The 21,280-nt window shown below is 33.1% G+C and overlaps 1 protein-coding gene across 1 annotated transcript in view; it reads left to right on the top strand.

Moving 5' to 3' along the window:
* The first annotated feature begins 1,862 nt into the window (after positions 1-1,862).
* Positions 1,863-21,280, top strand: part of LOC124366258 — an 85,340-nt gene continuing 65,922 nt past the window's right edge. Inside the window, exons 1-2 of the mRNA XM_046822654.1 lie at positions 1,863-1,992; positions 19,959-20,011. Coding sequence (XP_046678610.1) covers positions 19,966-20,011 — 46 coding nt within the window. The 5' untranslated portion in view covers positions 1,863-1,992; positions 19,959-19,965. The remainder of the gene's footprint in view (positions 1,993-19,958; positions 20,012-21,280) is intronic.

The following is a 21,280-nucleotide window of genomic DNA, read 5'->3' as shown; positions in this document are numbered from 1 at the left end:
CCGATTCTAAACGCGACTGACGCGCTCACTTTAGAACCGCCGTAAAAATCAGAATCTAACCAAAATGCAAAAAAACCTACATCAAAAGTTATGTTGAAGCCTTTGAAATGCGTATGTATAGTCATTGAGCCAATTTAGATAAATACTATATAAAATATAAGCGTTACTGCAGAAGTTGCTAACAGCGATTCTGGCATTTCTTGCATATAATGCGGGATCGCTGACAGCTCAAAGGTTATTTGGTTATTTTTACATTTATTAGATGTTAAAGTTTCAATAGTCAGTTTCAGGGTTGAATTTTAATTACAGTAACAGCTGAATTATAAAACAGCTGTTCAAATACTGCCAAATTATGGTCAATTTATAATGCTTTTGTAATACGATACTTTCCAAAAACATATATTTCTTGGTCTATTTTTATAAATAAGATACTCTTTAGATTCCCAATTAGATATTTCATCAAACAAAAATGGAATGGTCCCCATTTTGAAAATATTAAAACATATTTAAATATTTTTTCTCATATAATACCTTTTGAAATGGACCGTTTACCTAGTTTGGTAACGATCTTGATGATAAAACGGTTTTAATAAAAAGAAACACAATGGCGTTTAACTACTAAAAGAAGTGAAAATTGGAAAAAGTTCTTTATTTGTAGCTTAGAATCACACAGAATCTGAAAATGTATAACCAGTCCAACCTTTTCGTTACACCATGTATTCACATGGGTGTAGCATGCATTAGCTTTTCCAAGTAAATCCCCTTTCAAACTCTTGACTTTAACAGGTAGCTAGTTTTTGTTCCACGCATGTGCATATATAAGGGGGGGGGGCTCAGGGGGCAGAAGACCCCCCTATATTTTGAGAACTAAACATTAAAATTACGCCTAGTTGTTTATTTTAAGCTAGTTTGTTTGTGAGGCTCTAAAGCTCAAGAATTTTCCGGGGAAAGATTCCCGAGCCCCTGTGTTTGGATGGTATTTCATACACCCTAAACCACTCAGTGTATCTGCGCCCTCTAAAATAGTTATAATAATCTGAAATAATACGCTACTGGTTACATGTGATAGCTTTATCACGTACATTGAGATATGGTGGGCAGTGGATAACAGAGATTGATCCAGTAGATTAGACAGATATCCGTAGACTCTGAGATACTCACTGTAGCCTGTGATAGTGTGATCTGTGATTGTTATCCTCGTACTTGTGATTTGTGCTTGGGACTTGCATCCTGTTCAGTGACAACGCCTGGAATGGACTCCAAGCAGCTTTTGGGTATATTCAAACCCTTTTATTTCCCTTCGTCACTTCTTCTGTTCTTTCTTTTGTACGTATGTATACTAATACCTCCTCCACCTCACGAAGGGGTTACATTTCATTCCTCGAAACGTTGTGATATACCTTTTATAAACAATGGCAAATGTCCGAAATCCTCTTTTCCTTTCAAGACTTCTTACATAAGTCGTCAATATTCCATGTAAATTAGGGAATTTCGTCAAGTGTTACACTCAGAAACGTTTAATCCATAGCAAACTCTGTAAGTGAAAGTTATGGAAAAACGTATTCATCCGCAGACTGTGCCAGACAAAAGCCTTCATTCATGCGCATTTGTTCCCTTAAACGCAAGCGCTCATTTTCTTTTTCGGAGCAGCTCTTTTGTGAAAAAACTCATTGGCTCAATTCAGACATAAAAGAAACACTATCGCAGCCAAAGGATAGAGTTATCTTCGGATAATTCTTCGCTACCCGAGCAAGTAGCAGTGTGGCAGCCGATAAGATAATAAAGGTTAGAGGTCTAACCTAACCTAACCTAACTGTGTTGGCGGCGCGGCTGTGGAGACAAGCAGACTGCCCAGCTTCTGCTGCTGGGACTATATAACGTCTCAGACTCCGAGATAGCCTCAGTCACAGAGAAGAGTTCAGTAAGATATCATAGTATTATACATTAGTGCTTTAGTAATTTATAGACGGCTATAACACGCTTTCTCATCAAGTGAGTAACTTTTTCATTTACTATTTAGGTATTAACTATTTTGTTTATTTAAAAAATTAAATGATACATATAGGGTATCCTAAAACAGCCATTTTTACTTCATAGAATATTAAATATTTAATAATTAAATATATTATTTAATGTTGGCTAATTTACATACTAATCTTAACACTAAAAATAACTTGTTATTAGAAAAAAATATAGCACAGATTTACAAAATTAATTTTAGAGCTTAACTAAAAGTTTGCTATGTTTCTTCAAAATACATTTCAACCTATTACTGAAAATAAGTAGTCGGATTGATTTAAATTAATAAACCTGAGAATTTTATACAAAGGAAGACCATATTATAAACAGTTCTACATCAAGCAAAAAAAAAAAAAATAAAAAATAAATCCGAAAAATAATTTAGCTTTCTCGGCAAAAATAATTATTTGATATTTAATATTTATGCAATAATTTTGATAACATATCTACCCAAAAATATGAATTTTAAGGCATATTATATCAGTTTAAACTCATAAAAAGATTTACTGTTACTTTATAAAAACATTTTAAAGTTTGAGTTACTTTAAAATCTTTAATATGAATCTTTTATGTTTTTTTGGATATCTGTATTTTTGATCTTTTATTCTTTGTTTAATGTTGATTTTTAACGTAATACAGATGGGTAAAAGCAGGTCTATCTTGTGAATATTAACTATAGTTACTTAAATAAATCTATTACATTAATATTACGTCATATTTTAATAATATCAACTAGCTGACCCAGCGAGCTTTGTTCCGCCTTTAAAGGCAATATCACATGATCACATTTTTGTACTTTAAAATTAGGATTAATTGTAAATAAAAAAAATATAATTATTCAATGATTCTTTATTTGCCATTTATTGTAGCACCTTGATAAAACCATTTTATGTTTTTTTTTTATTAGGCGCGAAAAAAATAACGCGGAAGGTCTTCCGACTGTGAACATGCCACATATAATGGACCATGGGAAAAAAACATGGATGTTCGAGATTAAGGACCACAAACTTTTAACGATTGGCCTTGTAACTTATTTACAGTCATGGCGAATGCAAGACGGATCAGAAATTGAAGTCGTTTAAATTGAAATGGCATGTCGGTTGGATCATCGGATACTCGGAATGACAACTTCCTCACCTTTGAATTTTCCTTTGAGTATTGTGGCGTAAATAAAATTGTTCATCAATTTTACTTACCACCAAATGTGTTCCGTTGCACAGTTTTGGCTGGTTTAAGTTTTTTAAGCATGATTACAACAACCAAACTTTAGTTGTAAATTGTGCTGTGGTAAGCCAGGTACATCCAAGGAGTTTAAAAATTCAATTGGATAGTTTGGTGGCATCACCTTCATTTGCTACACAGTCAATAGATTTGATAGAATGTAGTGTACCAATGATCTTTCTGAATTATGTAGTTTAAGTCATCTACATCTTTAATTCTTAGCTACCAAAATTGCTCGCTCACTCAACCATTCATTATTTTTGAGGTTAGTAATGATGTTTGGGAATACTTTGTTAATGAGTTCGTCTTTCGATGAGACAAAGTTATAGAAATTCGGAGGAAATGAAATCAATCCGCTCGATTCGTCGACAGGTACTCGACGATTACCGATAGTCAGCAATTGCTCAGAGAAATCTTCAGCAGATGTATCGTTCAACAATGCAACTCTCATGTTTGTTGTCAGCTGAAGTTTCTTAACATAGATTCGATGATTTGAGGCAAGCGTTCATCTCGTCGGCAGCAGTCGATTACTGGAAATTACTGGCAATGTTTGGCGGAAATCGCCAGGCAGTAAAATCATTGACCTCCAAAAACATCTCGAGCCTCATTACGTAGACTTGCAACGTATCATTGAGTGCTACCAGTAGATAGATCTTGCAATGTTCGGTAGAGTGCTTCCAATGCACGTTTATGCGCGATTGTGCATTCGTCCCAGATGATGATCTTCGATTCTGATAAAACTTTGGCCATATCGGAGAGTGCCATATTGCATGTTGGTTTTTTTATAATCAGATTTAACGGCAATTTTAATGCAGAATGTGTCGTACGACATCCTTTTAGTAATGTGGCTGCTATTCCAGAAGAAGCAACTGCAACCGCAGTGTTGGATCTTGCACGAACAGTGGCTAAAATTAACTGACATTGAGGAATGTCTTACCAGTTCCACCAGGGGCATCCAGGAAATAGAAACCACCATTTCCATCATCAGTTGCCTTCATTAATGTATCATAAACTTCCATTTGTTGGGGATTCATCAGGGGTACATTCGTTTGAACTTCTAAATCTAATTCCTGGTGATCATATTTACGGTTTCCGTTCCAATTATCGATTAAATGCGTCATTCATTTCACAATTTGGCACTGGCATTCCTAACCTGACTAATAAACTACCGCATATGAGATAGCACATGTCTTCAATCAAAAGCAAGGCCCTATTATGTATCTCCTAATTCATTTCAAGATTGGGAATTTCTTGAATTGACACGAATTTGATGTAAAATATCTTCTGCCATATTATCCTTGTAATTTGTGCCAACAGGTTAGATGGGTTCGATGTAAAGCATGTCGAAATGATGATAGCAAATAATGTAATCTGACTTGGAGATGCAGAGATAATTGCTTTCAATTGTAAAAAAAATTAAAATTTGTATTATCTGGATAGTAAAGTCTATGTTTAAACAGTGATTGCAGAAACAGTTGAAACAAAATTTGCTGTTTCTCTTAAGCTTACTTTATGCTTTCAAAGTATAAGTGTAAAGAAATGTAAAAATAGTAATTAAATGATATAAACATATGTTTCTTTTGTCGCATTATACATGTTTACAAAGAACAGCTGATTAAATTTGAAAAGGCTCTTTCACTTAATAACATATGTTTGCTGCAATGCATTTCTTACGGGTATTTCTGTAACTTTTAGAGACCAGTGGGGCGGAATCCTGAATCGGGAACGGGATAAAAAGTATCCTATGTTCTTATCCCAGTTCTTAGCTACCTCCCTACCAATTTTCAGCCAAATCGGATCAGGCGTTCTTGACTTATAAATAGTGTAACTAACACGACTTTCTTTTTATATATATAGATATTAATTAATATGATATGCATTATTAACAGTGAATATTAGTGGAGTTACAGTTGTTACCTCAATAAAATGAATTTGATGTAAATGAACATGATTACTACGTATACTTGCAAAGTTAGGCACTAAACAAGGTTTTCCGGTAAATTTTTATTTAGCGTATAAAGCGTTTTTGACAGGCCACACGAAAAAATCAAAATACTTATGTAACGAACAATTATATATATATATATATATATATATATATATATATATATATATATATATATATATACAGAATTGTATATAGGGCCACGTTTATCACGTACAATTTGGCAGTCTAACCGCTTTAGAGGTGCGAACTTTGAAGCAATGTTATTTAAAAAAATACTAATAATGCCTTCTCACAAAAGTAGATCATAATAAATATTTGGAACGCTTAAGAGTTTTTACATAAGTTGTACAAAGAAAAAAATTGATTTTCTGCCTAGAGAATATAAGTATACTATAGATATTTTTTTTGCACAACACTTTTTCGATTTTCTAACATAACATATTGGCATATTTAGAGCTGCCATATTGGTAAATAATAACATTAAGTATTTTCGGCCACATCAAAATGAAGGCGTTCTTTGGAGCTGTCTGGGACGACACTTAACAAAATGTGTAAAGGGAACCCTGTAGTCCATATACCCGTACATGTTAAAAGTATTAACTTTAGGTATAATTTAAAAGAAAACTATCTCAGTTACAGCATTGAAAACTTTTGTATGCCTTTTTTTAATGCTTTTTAAAGTATAGTTTAACCTATTTTAAACTTAATTAAAAAAAAAAAAAAAATTAGTAATGATTTTTTTTTTAAATATACCAAAAAAACACAATTTTTTTACAAAAAATATTTTTTTTAAAGGACTTAAAAGCAAATTATCTTAAATAAAATAGGTTAAGTCTTTTGATAATGACTTAAATAAAATACACAAAAAAAATCATGCAGATAGCTTAAAAGGTTTAGTAGAAAAGTGTACCTTCGTGTCAGAACGTGTGATTTTTCAGGAGACCTCAAGAACTGTGCGGTACCCCTTGGCAGCCACGCTAAAACATTCCAGGATCATACTTTTTACTTTCCTTCTTCCCTCCTTGTCTTATCTTTTTTCTCTTTAGGTTTCTTTTCTGCTTTCTTTTCTTCTTAGTAACATCCAAAGCTGCTTTGTTTGGCATCTAAAAACTCGGTTTCTTGTCGATTTGCTTCAGGCCTACAACGCAGTTGCTTCCGGCATCACCACACAGCTTTTGCAACACTTCCCTCCACTTTGCCAAGAGCAACCACTGTTGAATGTTATAATTGAATCCAACACTCCAATTTTTAAGGTATTGAGCCCAACAAAAGTATTTTTTGGAATTCTGGTCCAGATTACGTTGTTGAAGGACTCGTTAGGGTTCTGTGTTCGACCGTGCAGGCATTTTCTGAGTAGGTTAGTGTCCGACAGGTCTTGGTAAAATTGATTTTTATTTCTAATAAAATAGCCTCAGGTACTGAATGCTTATGATGGTATACCTCACCTGTCACTAAAGACTTTTGGTACTTGCACCAAGATTGTTCACCTTTTGGGCATAGTTCATGGCGAGGTTTCACGTCGGTTGAAAGTAAATGGAAGTAGGTTGCCCAAACAGCCTTCCTCATTTTTTCAACGTCATCCACATTTTCTCGTATAGCTTTGCCATAGTAGGTCTGTACACTGTCTATCAATGCATCTGTCAGCCTACCACGTCCAGAGGGAGGTTTTCCGTCAGGTAACTTATGGCCACGCAACTTAGCCTTCAATCTGCGCAGCCGACTTCCCATTCTCTTCTGGACGTGTCCTACACATTCCAACTTCTTAATTTCAACCTCATCACCATAAGGCTTAGCTTGTTGTACTGACAAAAAAGCTGAGCTGTCACCATCTCCTAAATAACTTGTGTATCTTACACCAAGGGTTTTGTTCCGAGCGCCTGAATACCTGAATAGCAGCCTCTACCTTCATACCGCCGCTCGGCCCCGTCATAATTCTTTGAGCACTGTTCTCTGTGTGTAGGGCTGTTTTTTTAGTTATTTTATTGCATGAACAATATTTTGTCAGTGAAACAGCATCCAAAACTTTCCCTGTATCCATACTCGTGACAGAAAACACGCCATTCAAAGATGTATGGCCACGTTTCTGCCACGTTCCGTCAAAAACAGCCGCTATGTCGGTATTACCCTCGTTTTCTACAACTGCTTCATTGGGCTGCTTGTTTCATTGAAGCAATAGAAACCTCTTCAACAGCACTATGAATAAGTTTGTTATAGGCTTGAAACCTACTTGGTGGCTTTGGAAGATCCAACACTGAACAAAATACTTCTGCCGCAGCCTTACCTTTACCAATGGAACGGAAACCATATACACAACGCACATTTATGTCAAAAAAGTCTGCTCAGTCTTCTTGCTGGTATAAAATTTATTTTCTAGTCCACAGTTATTGCAACTAAGTACAAACTGTACAGCCAGGCCTTTACGGTTAGCAGGAACTTCACTAATTTCTAAAGAAGCACTTCCACAGTTAGCGCACTTTGTGGATGCCAGTAAAATTTGGTTCAAAAGTTCTAAATTAATTATGTAGTTTCCCTTAGTGTTATTTACAGGAAGGTACTCAATATCATCACACACAAAGAGATGTATTTACACTTTATTTTAGAAGCAGAGGTATTGGACTCATGGCTCTGGATTAGGCCTAAAACTATCAGGAATGTTTCTCCTCTGAAGTAGGGTTAGAAGAGTTTAGTACATCACTATTATTCTTACTAGTAGTAAACTGATTACCTTTGAATCTATTCTTACCAAACTTCTTGGCCCTAGGCATTTGTAAGAAACTAAATAATAATGCTCACAACAAAATAATTACAAACAATATAATAATATTCAGAAAGTCAACACAAAAACTCACAGTGCAAAACGAAAAACAAAGCTCATTTACATAAGTAAACAAACACAACACTCATGAAAATAAAAACATATGCTTTTAAATTAAAAGCAGATTAGCCAACCTGACAAAACTAATTGTGTAAAAATAACCTCTGTGTCACTAGTATTATGTATAAAAGTGCAAAAGTCAAACTCGTTGCGATGCAACTGAAATCAAACATCCGTTACTGTGTTGTTTGTTGTTAATTATTTTATTTTAATTATTAATAAGTGCCAAACATACATGTGTTTATATATCATTTTGTTCAGAATTAAATGAAGAATAAAAAACAATTAAAAACAAAAAAAAAATTTTTTTTTTAGATTTTTTTACTACAAGGTTCCCTTTTAACGATTATATAACAGGGATTGGCGTTACAATAATAACAAAAACAATAATGTAACATGTAAACAAAACGTACTATACCATACAGAAATTCAAAGCGGTGGGATCAGTTTTCTTCGTTAGTTGATTTCGAACTGGTTGACATTCTTAGTACATACGGTATGTCATCTTTTCTATTCGGAGTATACAAGTAGAAAAAGTATGAAATCGGTTTATTTATTATTTAAATATTGAATTATATTAAAACCACACATTGTTGGGATGTATTTATTAAATATGTTTTAAATTAGTACCTCACCAGGGTTAAAAAAATAAATAAAATCCAAAAATGGAAAGGCAGTCGTGAGACTGACCGACAAAAGTGACTACTTCTTATAACTGGGGCTGTGAATATGTATCTTGACAAAGTACGTTTGATAGTTAATAAATTGTTATTTTTGTATTTTAAAATAAGATGTTATAGGTACTCAATTCTTTAATATAAAACAGTTTTATATTTTATATAAACTTTATACATATATTTGTAATATTTTTTACATTTCGTATATTAAAATGATCACTGACTTCTTAATATCAAAGTAATAAATATTTATATACTTTCATTGTTATCGTTCGTATTAGTTTCTATAATTTAAGAAGTATAATTTTCACTATAATCTAGTATTTCCGAAATAATTACTTAATTTTCATCGTCATTATAATCTTAAAAAGAAATTATGGGTTTATGATAACTGAAATAAGAAATCAAGTCAGGAATAAAATCTTACTAAATATTTCGTAAACACAGCATGTATTGTTGTCCCAAATCTCGTTTTTCTTATGTTTTTTCGTTTAACATTGTTAAATTTAATTCATGTTTTCAAAAGTCAAGTAATTATTTTGATGTTTCTGCAGCAAAAGTTGTATTAAAATCTATTTTTACGTAATTTATTTTTTAAGTGAATGTAAGGTAAGGCCCAATGTAATTGAGTAAAGGTATAATTGCAATAACTATTTTAAGAACTATTTTCTTCCAGCATTAAATTACACCACGGCTTTAAAAAACGTTAGGTAGAAAATATCTAATTCATTTATGTTTAATCCTTTTTTAAATTTTATCAGGACTACGCCAATTTTCATACCTGACGTTTCACTTGTCTAGTGTGTTGAGTAAATCGTGTACATGTTAAATTCCTCAATGTAAGCTAAGCCTATATGAAATTTCATAGAACCATAACTCAAAGGAATCGGGTCCATTGTATTTTCCAAGAGTTCTTCAAAGTCCTAGCCGTCTTTAACATAGATTTGATATAGTGTGTTTTATATACTACGTATTTCATCAGCTGTTCCTCAGATGTGAGAAAGATAGGCCAGTTTTGAATATTCTCCATTTTTGTTTGGATCTAACCGAGACGTAACTTTTACGCCTTACTTTCATAAATTGTTTTCATTGATCTGTTTTCCTTTGTACTAATTCCTTTGTAATATCTTGCACAATCTCCTCTTCTTTGCGATTGGGTTGCCCTTATCTGACGTAGATACCACAATCAGTTAATGGGTTCAATGCCCCAAACTTTTGGATTGCATGACGGTAACATTTATTTTCCAAATATTTATTGCTGTGTGTTAGTTAACTGCATTATAAACGTCATATAATGCCTTATAATTTCCTTATTATTAGTAAGTAAGTTCATGTCCTGATAAACATAATTATGAATATAATTTAAACATAAAAGTAGTTTACTTTGGAATTATACTTTATATAACGTATGATAACATTTACAGGTTTAAACAGGTTTAATTTAAGAGTGTATTGTACTTTAATTCAATTTGTTACATGTATTTAAGCCCGAATAGTGCATAACAGTTGAAATACAATTTAATAATTTCTTCCAAAATGTGCATTTTTATTAAACCAAAACAAACTCTAAACAAAAAATTCTAGATATCTAATTTCGTAGTGGAAATAAATATTTAGAATTGTAAAAATATTAATGAATGAAAATGTAATGATTTTTAAAAATTACACGTAATATACATCCAAAACATTATACCAACTTAAACACTTCAAAAATTTATAGCTTATTGAAATTCTCATTCGGTAAGCAAATACTGTCCCATTTAATTAGAAAACTTGATTCATAAATACACTATTCGATAGAGTGCGCTATGAAGTTTTGTCTTGGGCGAGAGTGTGGAGGTTATTGTAGAATTTACGTATGAACGCTATTTTAAATAGTATTTAAATATTAGAGGGAAAAACAAGACAAAAAAGAGAACCAAGTTGTGTTTTTAGTTACTTCAATAATTGTGACATTATGTTACAGTGATAACAATTAATTTACTAATTTTTCAACCACCGCCTTTTGTTTGTCATGTTAAATCTCCTATTGTTTGAATATAATATAATAAATTGAATATAATATAAACATAGCCTAATATTGAATTTGAATATTAATGCAATTAAAAATAGGGAAACCATAATAAAAGATACGCAAGGTTGATTTTATTACATCTTTTGCCTGAAGATCCTAACAATGTATTGATACTAACATTTGTACATGTTCGAAAGTCGTAATATTATAAAGGTGATTTTCAATAACCAATTACTTAAGGATTTTTTCGCTACGATATAGAATTACTAACTAGATATTTTGCACCACTTACTTAATATTCAGTAGTATAAATGTTTGTCCGCCATTTTTAATTCAACGTGTAAGAATCTATTTGATTTTAGTGTATTGTTGTGACTTAATTTGATTTACACGTTTGATATAAACACGTTCACAAAATATGTTTAGTAAATATATATATATATTTTTTTCTTGATCGGGGAAAATATATTAAAGCCGGAGTAAACTATAATGGTCATTCATAAGCGCTTTCTGACACATTTTCTTGATCGCGGCAACAAGGCAAACTCGACATTTGCGTCGGAAGAATAATTCACTCGAACCAGAAGTGCTCGTACACGCTCGAAGCCCACGAAATTGCGTGCGAAGCCGCTGGTAACTACTAGTTACCATTAAAAAATATTCCTACATTGCCAAAGATCATGTAAACAAATCTTACTGATTTCAGTTATTTTACAACTGTTAATGTAAATTTAATATTCTCGTATCATTATAATTCGCTTTGATTTCTCAATTACATCATATTTAAAGAAAGCAAAAAGAAGAAATAAACAAATTATGATTTTAAATAAAAGTCTAAACATGTCCACTTGTATGATTTATTCCTGAAATAAATAATCTAAATAATTTACAGGATAACAGGATTTCGGACATTTGCCATCGTTACCAGTAGGTACGTAAAAAAATAAAGAATATAAAGAAGAAAAGAATTTCTATTCTTTAATTTTTTATACTAATACCTCCCCCACCTGACGAAGAGGATAGATTCCAATCCTCGAAACGTTGTGTTACCGGTACACCTTTTGTAACCATAAAGATGGAAAATGTACAAAATCCTGTTATCCTGTCAAACCCTCCATCGTCAACAACAAACTTTAAACAAAGAATATGTGACAGTTATAACTAAGAATGTGTTTTGATTAGTTTTTAATGCTCTGCCTTGAGAATGAGAAATAATAAATGATAACGGACTTAACCGAGGTATATTTTGTTAGCCAACACCGAACTTTGCAAAGTCTTGTATATGGAATCATCAAGCTGTAATCGTTATTTATGAGGGTTTATACCTGCAGAGGTATAATTTACCTTTGTTTACAAGAATTGGGGTCAGATAATGTTCCTATCTTATCTTATCTCCTAGGTCTCCTCCTATCTACCGATGGGGACGAAAGAAAAACACCCCACGAGATAATGACTATCACATTGTAAAATAAAACTTTAGGCAAGATAAAAATATATCGAGGAATTGAAATCCAACCTGTGATGAATATAGTTTCTTGTCGGATGTTTCCACGCCTGGATATTATCCTACTCGTAGAATCGGAGTAGGCGTAATAAAACAATCACGAAATTACACACATGAGCATCAAAGTTTTCAGAATTTTTTTCGCAAGATGGAAATATTAATTTTTTTACGATGCAATAATTATTCATCCGTTTTAGTTATATTTCACAACTTCAACTAACGCGTGAGGTAGGGTAGTTGTTTTTAGAATAGTCTAAGTGCTTAGGTTAGAATACAAACATTCTTGGTGGTAAAACTGACATATCTAACACCAGTTAAAACAACTAGCTGCCAAAAACAGGAGCTAAGAAATCGTTACTACAAAAAAGGCGTGACATTTCGAGAAATGGTATCTACTCTCCTCTTCAAGTGTTACATCTAACCTTAGCGTTATTATGGTTTTGACGGTCAGGTTTTATGGCGTCAACTTTGTTTATTATATGTTCAGGGTTTGACACCTGAAAAAGAGATCAGATACTAGTTCACGAAACGTCGCTTTAATATGGTTGTGTGACAGATAATACGCAATCAGGATACTAAATCCAAATGGCTTGGTGTTTACAAAGACACTGAATTTTGCCATAGAATAATAATTACGTCAGATAATAAATATTATATAACGTAATAATTATCTCTTACGATAGTAAGAAATCTTAATTGATAACATAGAACAGACAAATTCGAATATTATCGCACATAAACATCATGTGAAAAAGACATCAGATACCGGTTCACGAAACGTTGTGTTTCTGTGGTTGTGTGATAGATGATAACAAATATCCGCAATCAGGACACTAAATCTAAATGGCTTGATGTGTGAATTTGACTTATTTATTATCTGACGTAATTATTATCTCTGATAGTAAGACTTTATCGATAACGTAGAACAGACAAATTCGAATATTATCGCACATAAACATCATGTGAAAAAGACATCAGATACCGGTTCACGAAACGTTGTGTTTCTGTGGTTGTGTGATAGATGATAACAAATATCCGCAATCAGGACACTAAATCTAAATGGCTTGATGTGTGTGAATTTGACTTATTTATTATCTGACGTAATTATTATCTCTGATAGTAAGACTTTATCGATAACGTAGAACAGACAAATTCGAATATTATCGCACATAAACATCATGTGAAAAAGACATCAGATACCGGTTCACGAAACGTTGTGTTTCTGTGGTTGTGTGATAGATGATAACAAATATCCGCAATCAGGACACTAAATCTAAATGGCTTGATGTGTGAATTTGACTTATTTATTATCTGACGTAATTATTATCTCTGATAGTAAGACTTTATCGATAACGTAGAACAGACAAATTCGAATATTATCGCACATAAACATCATATAAATGTGGTTTAAGTACCCATAACGGTCATACAAGTCATTCATTAACTGTACAAACATTGCTTGTGAATCAAAAGGATGAGGCCTCTGTGAATGCATCGTACGAGGTCTTATCTCAGAGATAACAGCCCACGGGCAGCTTAGCGCACGGCGCGGTAGCCGCTTCTGATAACAAAGGTTATCAGTGATAAGACGTCGAGCCTCCGACCACGTCAGGCGGCGCGAACAGACTTCGGAGAAAGAAATTTTCCATTCTGACGCAAACACTTTTTGCCTTGACTACATAAAGGTTCATTTCTGAGAAGTCGCCTTTGTGTTGAAATATATACGCCGATTCAATTAAATAAAAACTGCTTGACTTGTTCACTTTTATTTGGCCATTAATATTTACTTAGTTATTTATTATATTTTTACAAATAAATATAATACGGTCAGATTCCGTTATATGCCCCCAACGCTTAAACTTTTTTCAATGAACTTAGAACGTTATAAAACGATGTAGTTGAGTAACAGAACTAACATTATGCCCCCAACGCTAAGTTTTCATTTACGGATGATTATAATGAATTACAATTGGTTACTAGCTAAGTAAAAAGGGTACTTACGCATTATATCGACCACACCCCTACATTTCTCCAAACACAAAAATTCAACAAAAACCAACATTACCAAACAAAAACTAAACTCTTTATTGAAAAAAAAACACACAAAACTTGTTTTTATTCTTGATCACACTCCGCCACCCAAAATGCGAGTGCCTCCGGCCATCAGCGCGGGCTTCAGCAGCACCTTCGGTGCTGGCCCGCGCTGGTGTCATCGAAAGACAAACATCCCTCGAGATAGTAACTATCAGTAAAATATCAAATTCTAGAGGGGCTGATCAGACATATAAATTGAATTGTAATGGAAAGGCAATTATGTACCTTACAAAAAACTTAAATAATCATATGATGCCGCGCGGCCTGCCGTAATCGGGATTCTCGAGAAAGATAAGATAACAGCGACAACAATACCGATCGCAATACCTGGAAATGTTTGTTGATTGATGGAATGTTAGTTCTGTTACTCAACTACATCGTTTTATAACGTTCTAAGTTCATAGAAAAAGTTTAAGCGTTGGGGGCATATAACGGAATCTGACCTAAAATTTTTAAGGCGAGTCCACTTTTTGTTTTGAAAGAAATAGCCAGTACTGCGAACTGTATCTATTCAATAGGTTGACTAGCTATAGATTCTCTAATAGTAAGGAAGGAATGTTTGAATCTAATCTACAAGATTCAATTTGAGACCCACAAGCAAAGTGTATATTTTAACAATAACTGTGAAAAATGAATTGGATAGTTATTTCGTAAATTTATTACTATCCAGTCATAGAAATATTTAGAGCTAATAATCACTGACTTACGAAACCATAGAGGTATGCTAACTATCAATAAAGTATTTTTGTAATAAAAAAACAATATTTTTTGTTATATGATGAAATGAAACACTAAAACCAAACCCAAGAGAAAGTTACTCAGAAATCTTCTTACAAGCGGCGGTATTTTAGTTAAATACGAGAGATATTATGTGAGATACAGGACTTTGAGTGGAACCACAACCCGATGTGTCTCTCTGACGGTCTGTCATGGATGACCCATAAAACAAAACCGTCCCCAAAAGAAATGTTTTTTCTCAGCCTCAACCAACATTTAAACACTTTTAACATTTAACATTTAAATCGTTCAGTGAAATATAACTCCGTATCCTACTGAGAGGTGGCAATATATTTGTTCTAACAGTAAATAATTGTAATGTTCGCGTGATGCAATTATAAAAAAATAAAGTAACATAGAGTATTTTTAAAGTGTCAAAATGATAGCTAACAACCGATTTCGTAAGGGCTTAAAAATTTTAATTACGCCTTTAATTATTACCTTATAACTCAATTATTGGTAAGTCGTTATTCAAGAGACATACAAAAGCTGTATAAGAATGTTTTACCGTCGTTACCTTTGGAATAATGATTAGTTAAAGTGGAGAAAACTTAAATTTTACACAGAAAACTGTGTTTTTCTCCATATTTTTGGTTATAAAAATACAAATAAACACAAACAATATTTTTCTTTCACTGAAATACATGGAAAAATGCTACACAAGTAGTATAAACCAATTATTTCCGAGATAATATAGGTGTATATTTTAATTTGGTAGACGTTTGAAGTGTGATGTTTAGCGTGTGAGACAGGTCGCCGAGACCCGGCTCCGTCAGGGATCTTCTTTAGTTGATGTTTAAAAACTATGACGTGAATAACAGTAATCAACCCAGTCTGAGGTTTGCAATCAAAACGAGCGTGGGATTGCACTCTAGTAAATAAATAACAAGTGCCACTAAAAATAATATTTTTATCAAAATACAACGCACTGTTATCAATAATATTGTAGTCGGGTAAAACGCCTTATGACCCTCACATTTACGTGCAAAGGCTGTAATTAGCCCAGAGTACGCTACATGGGGTCGAAGTTCAAATATGATGCAACCCGAACTACTAAATATAATATAGCCAGGGCCAATCTGATACTGGACTCAAAGTTCGCAAGCTGCGATCTGCAGCGTCATTGTTGCGTCACTGTTCGCACATTAAGAACAAGGTCTTGTTTGTAAACTATACAGGGTGTTCCGTAACTCTCTGGGCAAAGGTATACCACGTTGTTGCTCAGGTCAAGACAATATTTCAACATATAATAATGGATCTCCGATACTTAGGTTCCCATCTGTCTGTATGTGTTTATTAAATAATTAATATCTCAAAATCAATAAATTAAATTATATCAAACTTGGATCAAATGTTTATGGTAACAAGACCAATTATCGAAAAAATTATAATGAAATTATCTTTATTATTTTCAAAATGGAGACCATTAAAACTTTGAATACCTATCTAAAAAAACCAGCAGTTTTTATCAAGAATTACAAGAATAACAGTTTCTAGAGGATATTATCACAAATTTAATGACACCAACATTATTTAAATCGAATTATACACAGCTGATTTAGAGCATATTTACTGTGACGACATGACCCATATTGAGGTTCTCAGAGAGTTGTAGCCAACAATGCAAAAACAAAAACGGCAGCTTCCAATGTCGGCAATGTCTTGTCACAGTCAATCTACTCTAAATCAAATGTTTATCATTCGATTTAAGTAATTTTGGTGTCATTAGATTTGTGATAACATCCTCTAAAAAATTATATTCGTTTAGTTCTTGAGAAAAACTGCTGTTTTTAATATATTCAGAGTTTTAAATTAATTATGGCCTCTATTTTGAAAATGTTACAGATAATTTCATAATAACTTTTCATAATATATAATTATAACTGACCTTGTTATCATAAAGATTTGAGCCAAATTTGGTATAATATATTTTATTGGTTTTTGAGATATTAATGTTTTTAATAAAAAACACAAAGGTACAGATGGAAAACTAGTCATCGGAGACCCGAGTTCATATGGTGAAATATGTTTGTCTTGACCTGAGCAATGACGTGGTATACCTTTGTCCAGAAAGTTACGGGACACTCTGTATAATATTTACAGCTAAATGTAGCAAAGCTTTTATAGTTTTGGCGTATTTCGAAAAAAAAGTCGCGGGAATGACCGACAGAAGTGACTACTTATAATGGATTGTAAATATACAGGGTGTTAGAAAGTCCCTCACGGGCTTGATAATTCCTGAACTATTACAGGTAAACTAAAGCTTGGTACATCATTACTGCACCTTTAAATCCACTTTTTGAAGTAATAACTGTTTTTACACGTCAGGGGGATGACCCGCAAGGAGTCAGTAGGAAATTTGAAACGAGAGCATAGGTCGAGTAGTTGATATATTAAAGGTCTTTATTAGTAGAGTACAATGCCGAAAATCCAACCCCAAAAGGTTTACTCTTTAAAAAGTTATGCTGGTTTAAAGTTTGAAATGTTTACAATGTAGGTCCTGATCTAGATGGTTTACTATTCTTGTCTAAGTTCAAGTTGTGAAAGTTAAATTTAGTAAATGAAATACTGGACTACAAGGATTTTGGCAAAAAATTTAACGTAAGCATATCTCAAGATGTACATCGTTTTAAAATGTAATGTAAAATGTACTGATTTTATATATTACTGAACGATGGCAAATGCCCGGAAAAAGTCCTGTTTCCTTCAGAATGCTGGTAGTTTTAGTAAAAAGTGCTTTAAACGGCATGTTAGTTCAGATCAGATGTTTATATAATGATTTCTTTACGTTTCAAGCTGTAATTCTCCTTTGAAAGCATGAGGAAAACATGCGTGATGTTCCGTGACGCGAAACAACAATTTTCCCCTGACCAAAACATACATCCATAGCCCGCCAAAAGAAGTAGTCACTTCAAAAAAATATCGATTAGAAGAATTAAAGTTTTAATATAATATTCGATTAATTTTCCGTAGTGCTGTAATGAAATTGATAGTTGAGGAAACAATCTGACTGGATGGAATTGTATCTGTTCTCAGAAGAAACAGCTGATTATCAAAGGCTTTCGGTTGTAACGGCGAGTAGCCAGTAACAAAAGAACAATCAAAACATCCGGTGTCTTGATTGCGCCTTCATTCCTGCCTCTTTACACTAGGGAATCTACTTCTGCAAAACAAAGTTTAGAAAAGTTTAAAAACAAATCAGAATTACAATATCGTAACGACTAAACGAGTAGGTCGGCTCACGGAGATAAGATAATGTATAGAGATAAGGTTTTACAGAACCCCTGAGGGTAAACCTGCTCTCTTTTCAGAGGTCATAGGTTTCATTCACAGGGACGTAAATTAAAATTTGAAAATTGCACGTTTCCTCTTAAAAACGTAGAACATTATTTATTTATATATAATTTAATTATAAGAAGTTTGTTACTGGCGACGGATGGTTTGAAAGGATAATAGAATTTCATACATTTTCCATCGTTATATGTTACAAAACGTATAACACGCAACACATCGTTATGTGTTACACATTTTGTAACACATAACGGTGGCAAATGTACAGAATCCAGTTATTCTTACGTGACAACCTCATTTATCCTTAGTCAATAAAGAACTTTAAAAATAACTAATTTGTAATGTGTAGATTAATTGGGAACCGTAAGCCGCATAACTACCCATGGCTTATACAATTAGAGTAGTCTATCAGCTTATATCAATTAGAATGCATGGCAATGCTAGCACTTGTGTATAATTGTTATCTCACCAATTATCTTAATGATACTTAAGGTTGTCTGGTACGGTTCAGATGGGGATAAGACAATAACCAGGTGCAAACTGATTAGTTAAATCGTGATAAGTAGTTTTACTGTGCTCATGATGGCATTCTTAAATACTTTCAAGGAAAACAATTAAAATTAATAAAACCACTAAAATATGACGTTTAAATTACAATAACAAGGAATAATACAATGCAAACGCGCCCTACCCTAACGCCGCTCCTGATATAAAACTACCCTTGCCAGGTGTAAGAAAGAATACTTATCCTATCCACCACTAAAATAGCCACAACCCTTTCATTGTTCAAATAATTTTCACAAATATGAAACCGTTGGATTTGCTGTTAAATATTAAACAAAAGAATTTCCTTGAAAATAGGGTGAACGCATTTAGAGATATTTAATATTGAAAACTTGTAAATGCCTTCATTTGGAATCTAAAAGTGAAGTTATTTAATTAAAATAAAACCTATAAAGTGGTCGTGCTCTCTTATGCATTGACGGTTTTCGTAGAGGAAAAATACCGTTGGATTTGTTATAAACAAACATAGTTAAAATCTTGTAATTTTTATAGCTAATTCAAAACAGCAGATACCTTTAAACTGATAAAAAATTTGTAAAAAATCAGATAAATAATAGTTTCTGTCTTGTGAATTTTTTATAACTATATTGGTTTTTTGTTATTTGACTTTAAAGATTTTCAAGAGGCGCCATTTTGTTAATATTAAAGAAATTAACACCATTAGTTTTTAATTTCTCCTTATATATTAATATCTATGTAGGAAGTTTGGCATCTGTAGCTTTTACTAGTTCTAGAGAGATATATATTTTTTATAAAAAAATACAATATGGCGGCTAGCGGCTAAACAAGACATTTCTCGACCTTTGTTTATATGACATTTTATGTATGAAATTTTGTGTACGGTCTGTTACCCACGGAAGTTTGTGAACACCCTGTATATATTTATAGGAAAATTATGTGAACTGTGAAGTGTGCGTGTTAATGACACATTAATTATATTAGACATAATTAATGTTATGTTCAATCTGTTGCAGAGAAAAAATGGAGTTTCAAAATCACGCATCAAATGACAAGCGCAGGCAGTCAGGTAGGCCGTAAAGAAAGTGTATTTAAATTACTTTTTAACTTTAGTACGCCTTATGTACGTGAAAAGCATTATTTAGTAGACTTTTTGTCTTGTGGTTGTTTTGGTATGTCTTTTATATGTTTCACATGTTCGTCGAGTCTCGGTCGTTTAGTACTGTAACTCCAGCTACTTGCGGCAAGTGTTGGAAGCCAGTACACGCGGCAAGTGTTGGAAGCTACTACTTGCTGCAAGTATCGGAAGCTACTACTTGCAGGAGGTGGTGGAGGTCACTACTTGCGGCAAGTGATGGAGGTCACTACTTGCGGCAAGTTTTGGAGGTCACTACTTGCGGCAAGTTTTGGAGGCCACTACTTGCGGCAAGTGATGGAGGCCACTACTTGCGGCAAGTGTTGGAGGCCACTGCTTGCCTGTATTGTCTCTTTGACTAATGACGGTCAAGTGTTACTTAGTTAGTCTACCGCGTTTTCTGTTGTCTACCATAATTTTGTATATTAGTTTATATCTATCTCTATATCACTCTTTATTATATTTTATCCTTGCCTCTCGTGGCCTCTTTATTTATAACTACGTTCTCAGCCATCGAACCTCTTTATCGTAAACTAATAATCTGTTATACTTTCAAAACCATCAATATCGAACTCCAATTAATTATTTTCTTATCTAGGACGAATATTGTACGATTTAAATTTTATAATTAAAATTTGATTGTTGTAATGTGATTTATTATGTTTCTTGCCTAGCTGCTGGTTGCTAGGCAAGTGTAACAGTAGTGAAACCTTTTACAGAATTTATTATGCTGTGTCCCGAGTCTAAGATAAGATTCAAGATAAAAATATATGGATCGTTCAGTTTAAGAAACTTTCTGAAGGTATGGGCATCAACAAAGGAAAGGAAATGGTCTTATGCCATCAATGCCTTTTCACCTTTCAAGAAATAATCTGTCTACACATTGTGTCGTTGGATATTCTTAAATGTAAACAAAAGTAGGATTACTTAAAATTGTGAACACCTGGATGATCTAAGACCAATAATAATACTGGCCAATGATAATACCAATAATAAGTATAAATTCATACTTACAGCTGTCCGAAATATTACTAACGTCTAAATTTAGAACATTGATAACCCAATTTTCGTGTTATGCGAGTAGATGGAAATACAATCGTAGTTAAATTCGACGATGACGGGAATCAGATAATAATGAATTTTACATTTTAACGTAATCTCGCTGTTTTTGAAACAATCTCCCAATACCCCAAATTTTCATTC

Source organism: Homalodisca vitripennis, chromosome 7 (genome assembly GCF_021130785.1).
Source record: "Homalodisca vitripennis isolate AUS2020 chromosome 7, UT_GWSS_2.1, whole genome shotgun sequence".
Taxonomy (NCBI): domain Eukaryota; kingdom Metazoa; phylum Arthropoda; class Insecta; order Hemiptera; family Cicadellidae; genus Homalodisca; species Homalodisca vitripennis.
This window is presented reverse-complemented; position numbering and strand designations above follow the sequence as displayed.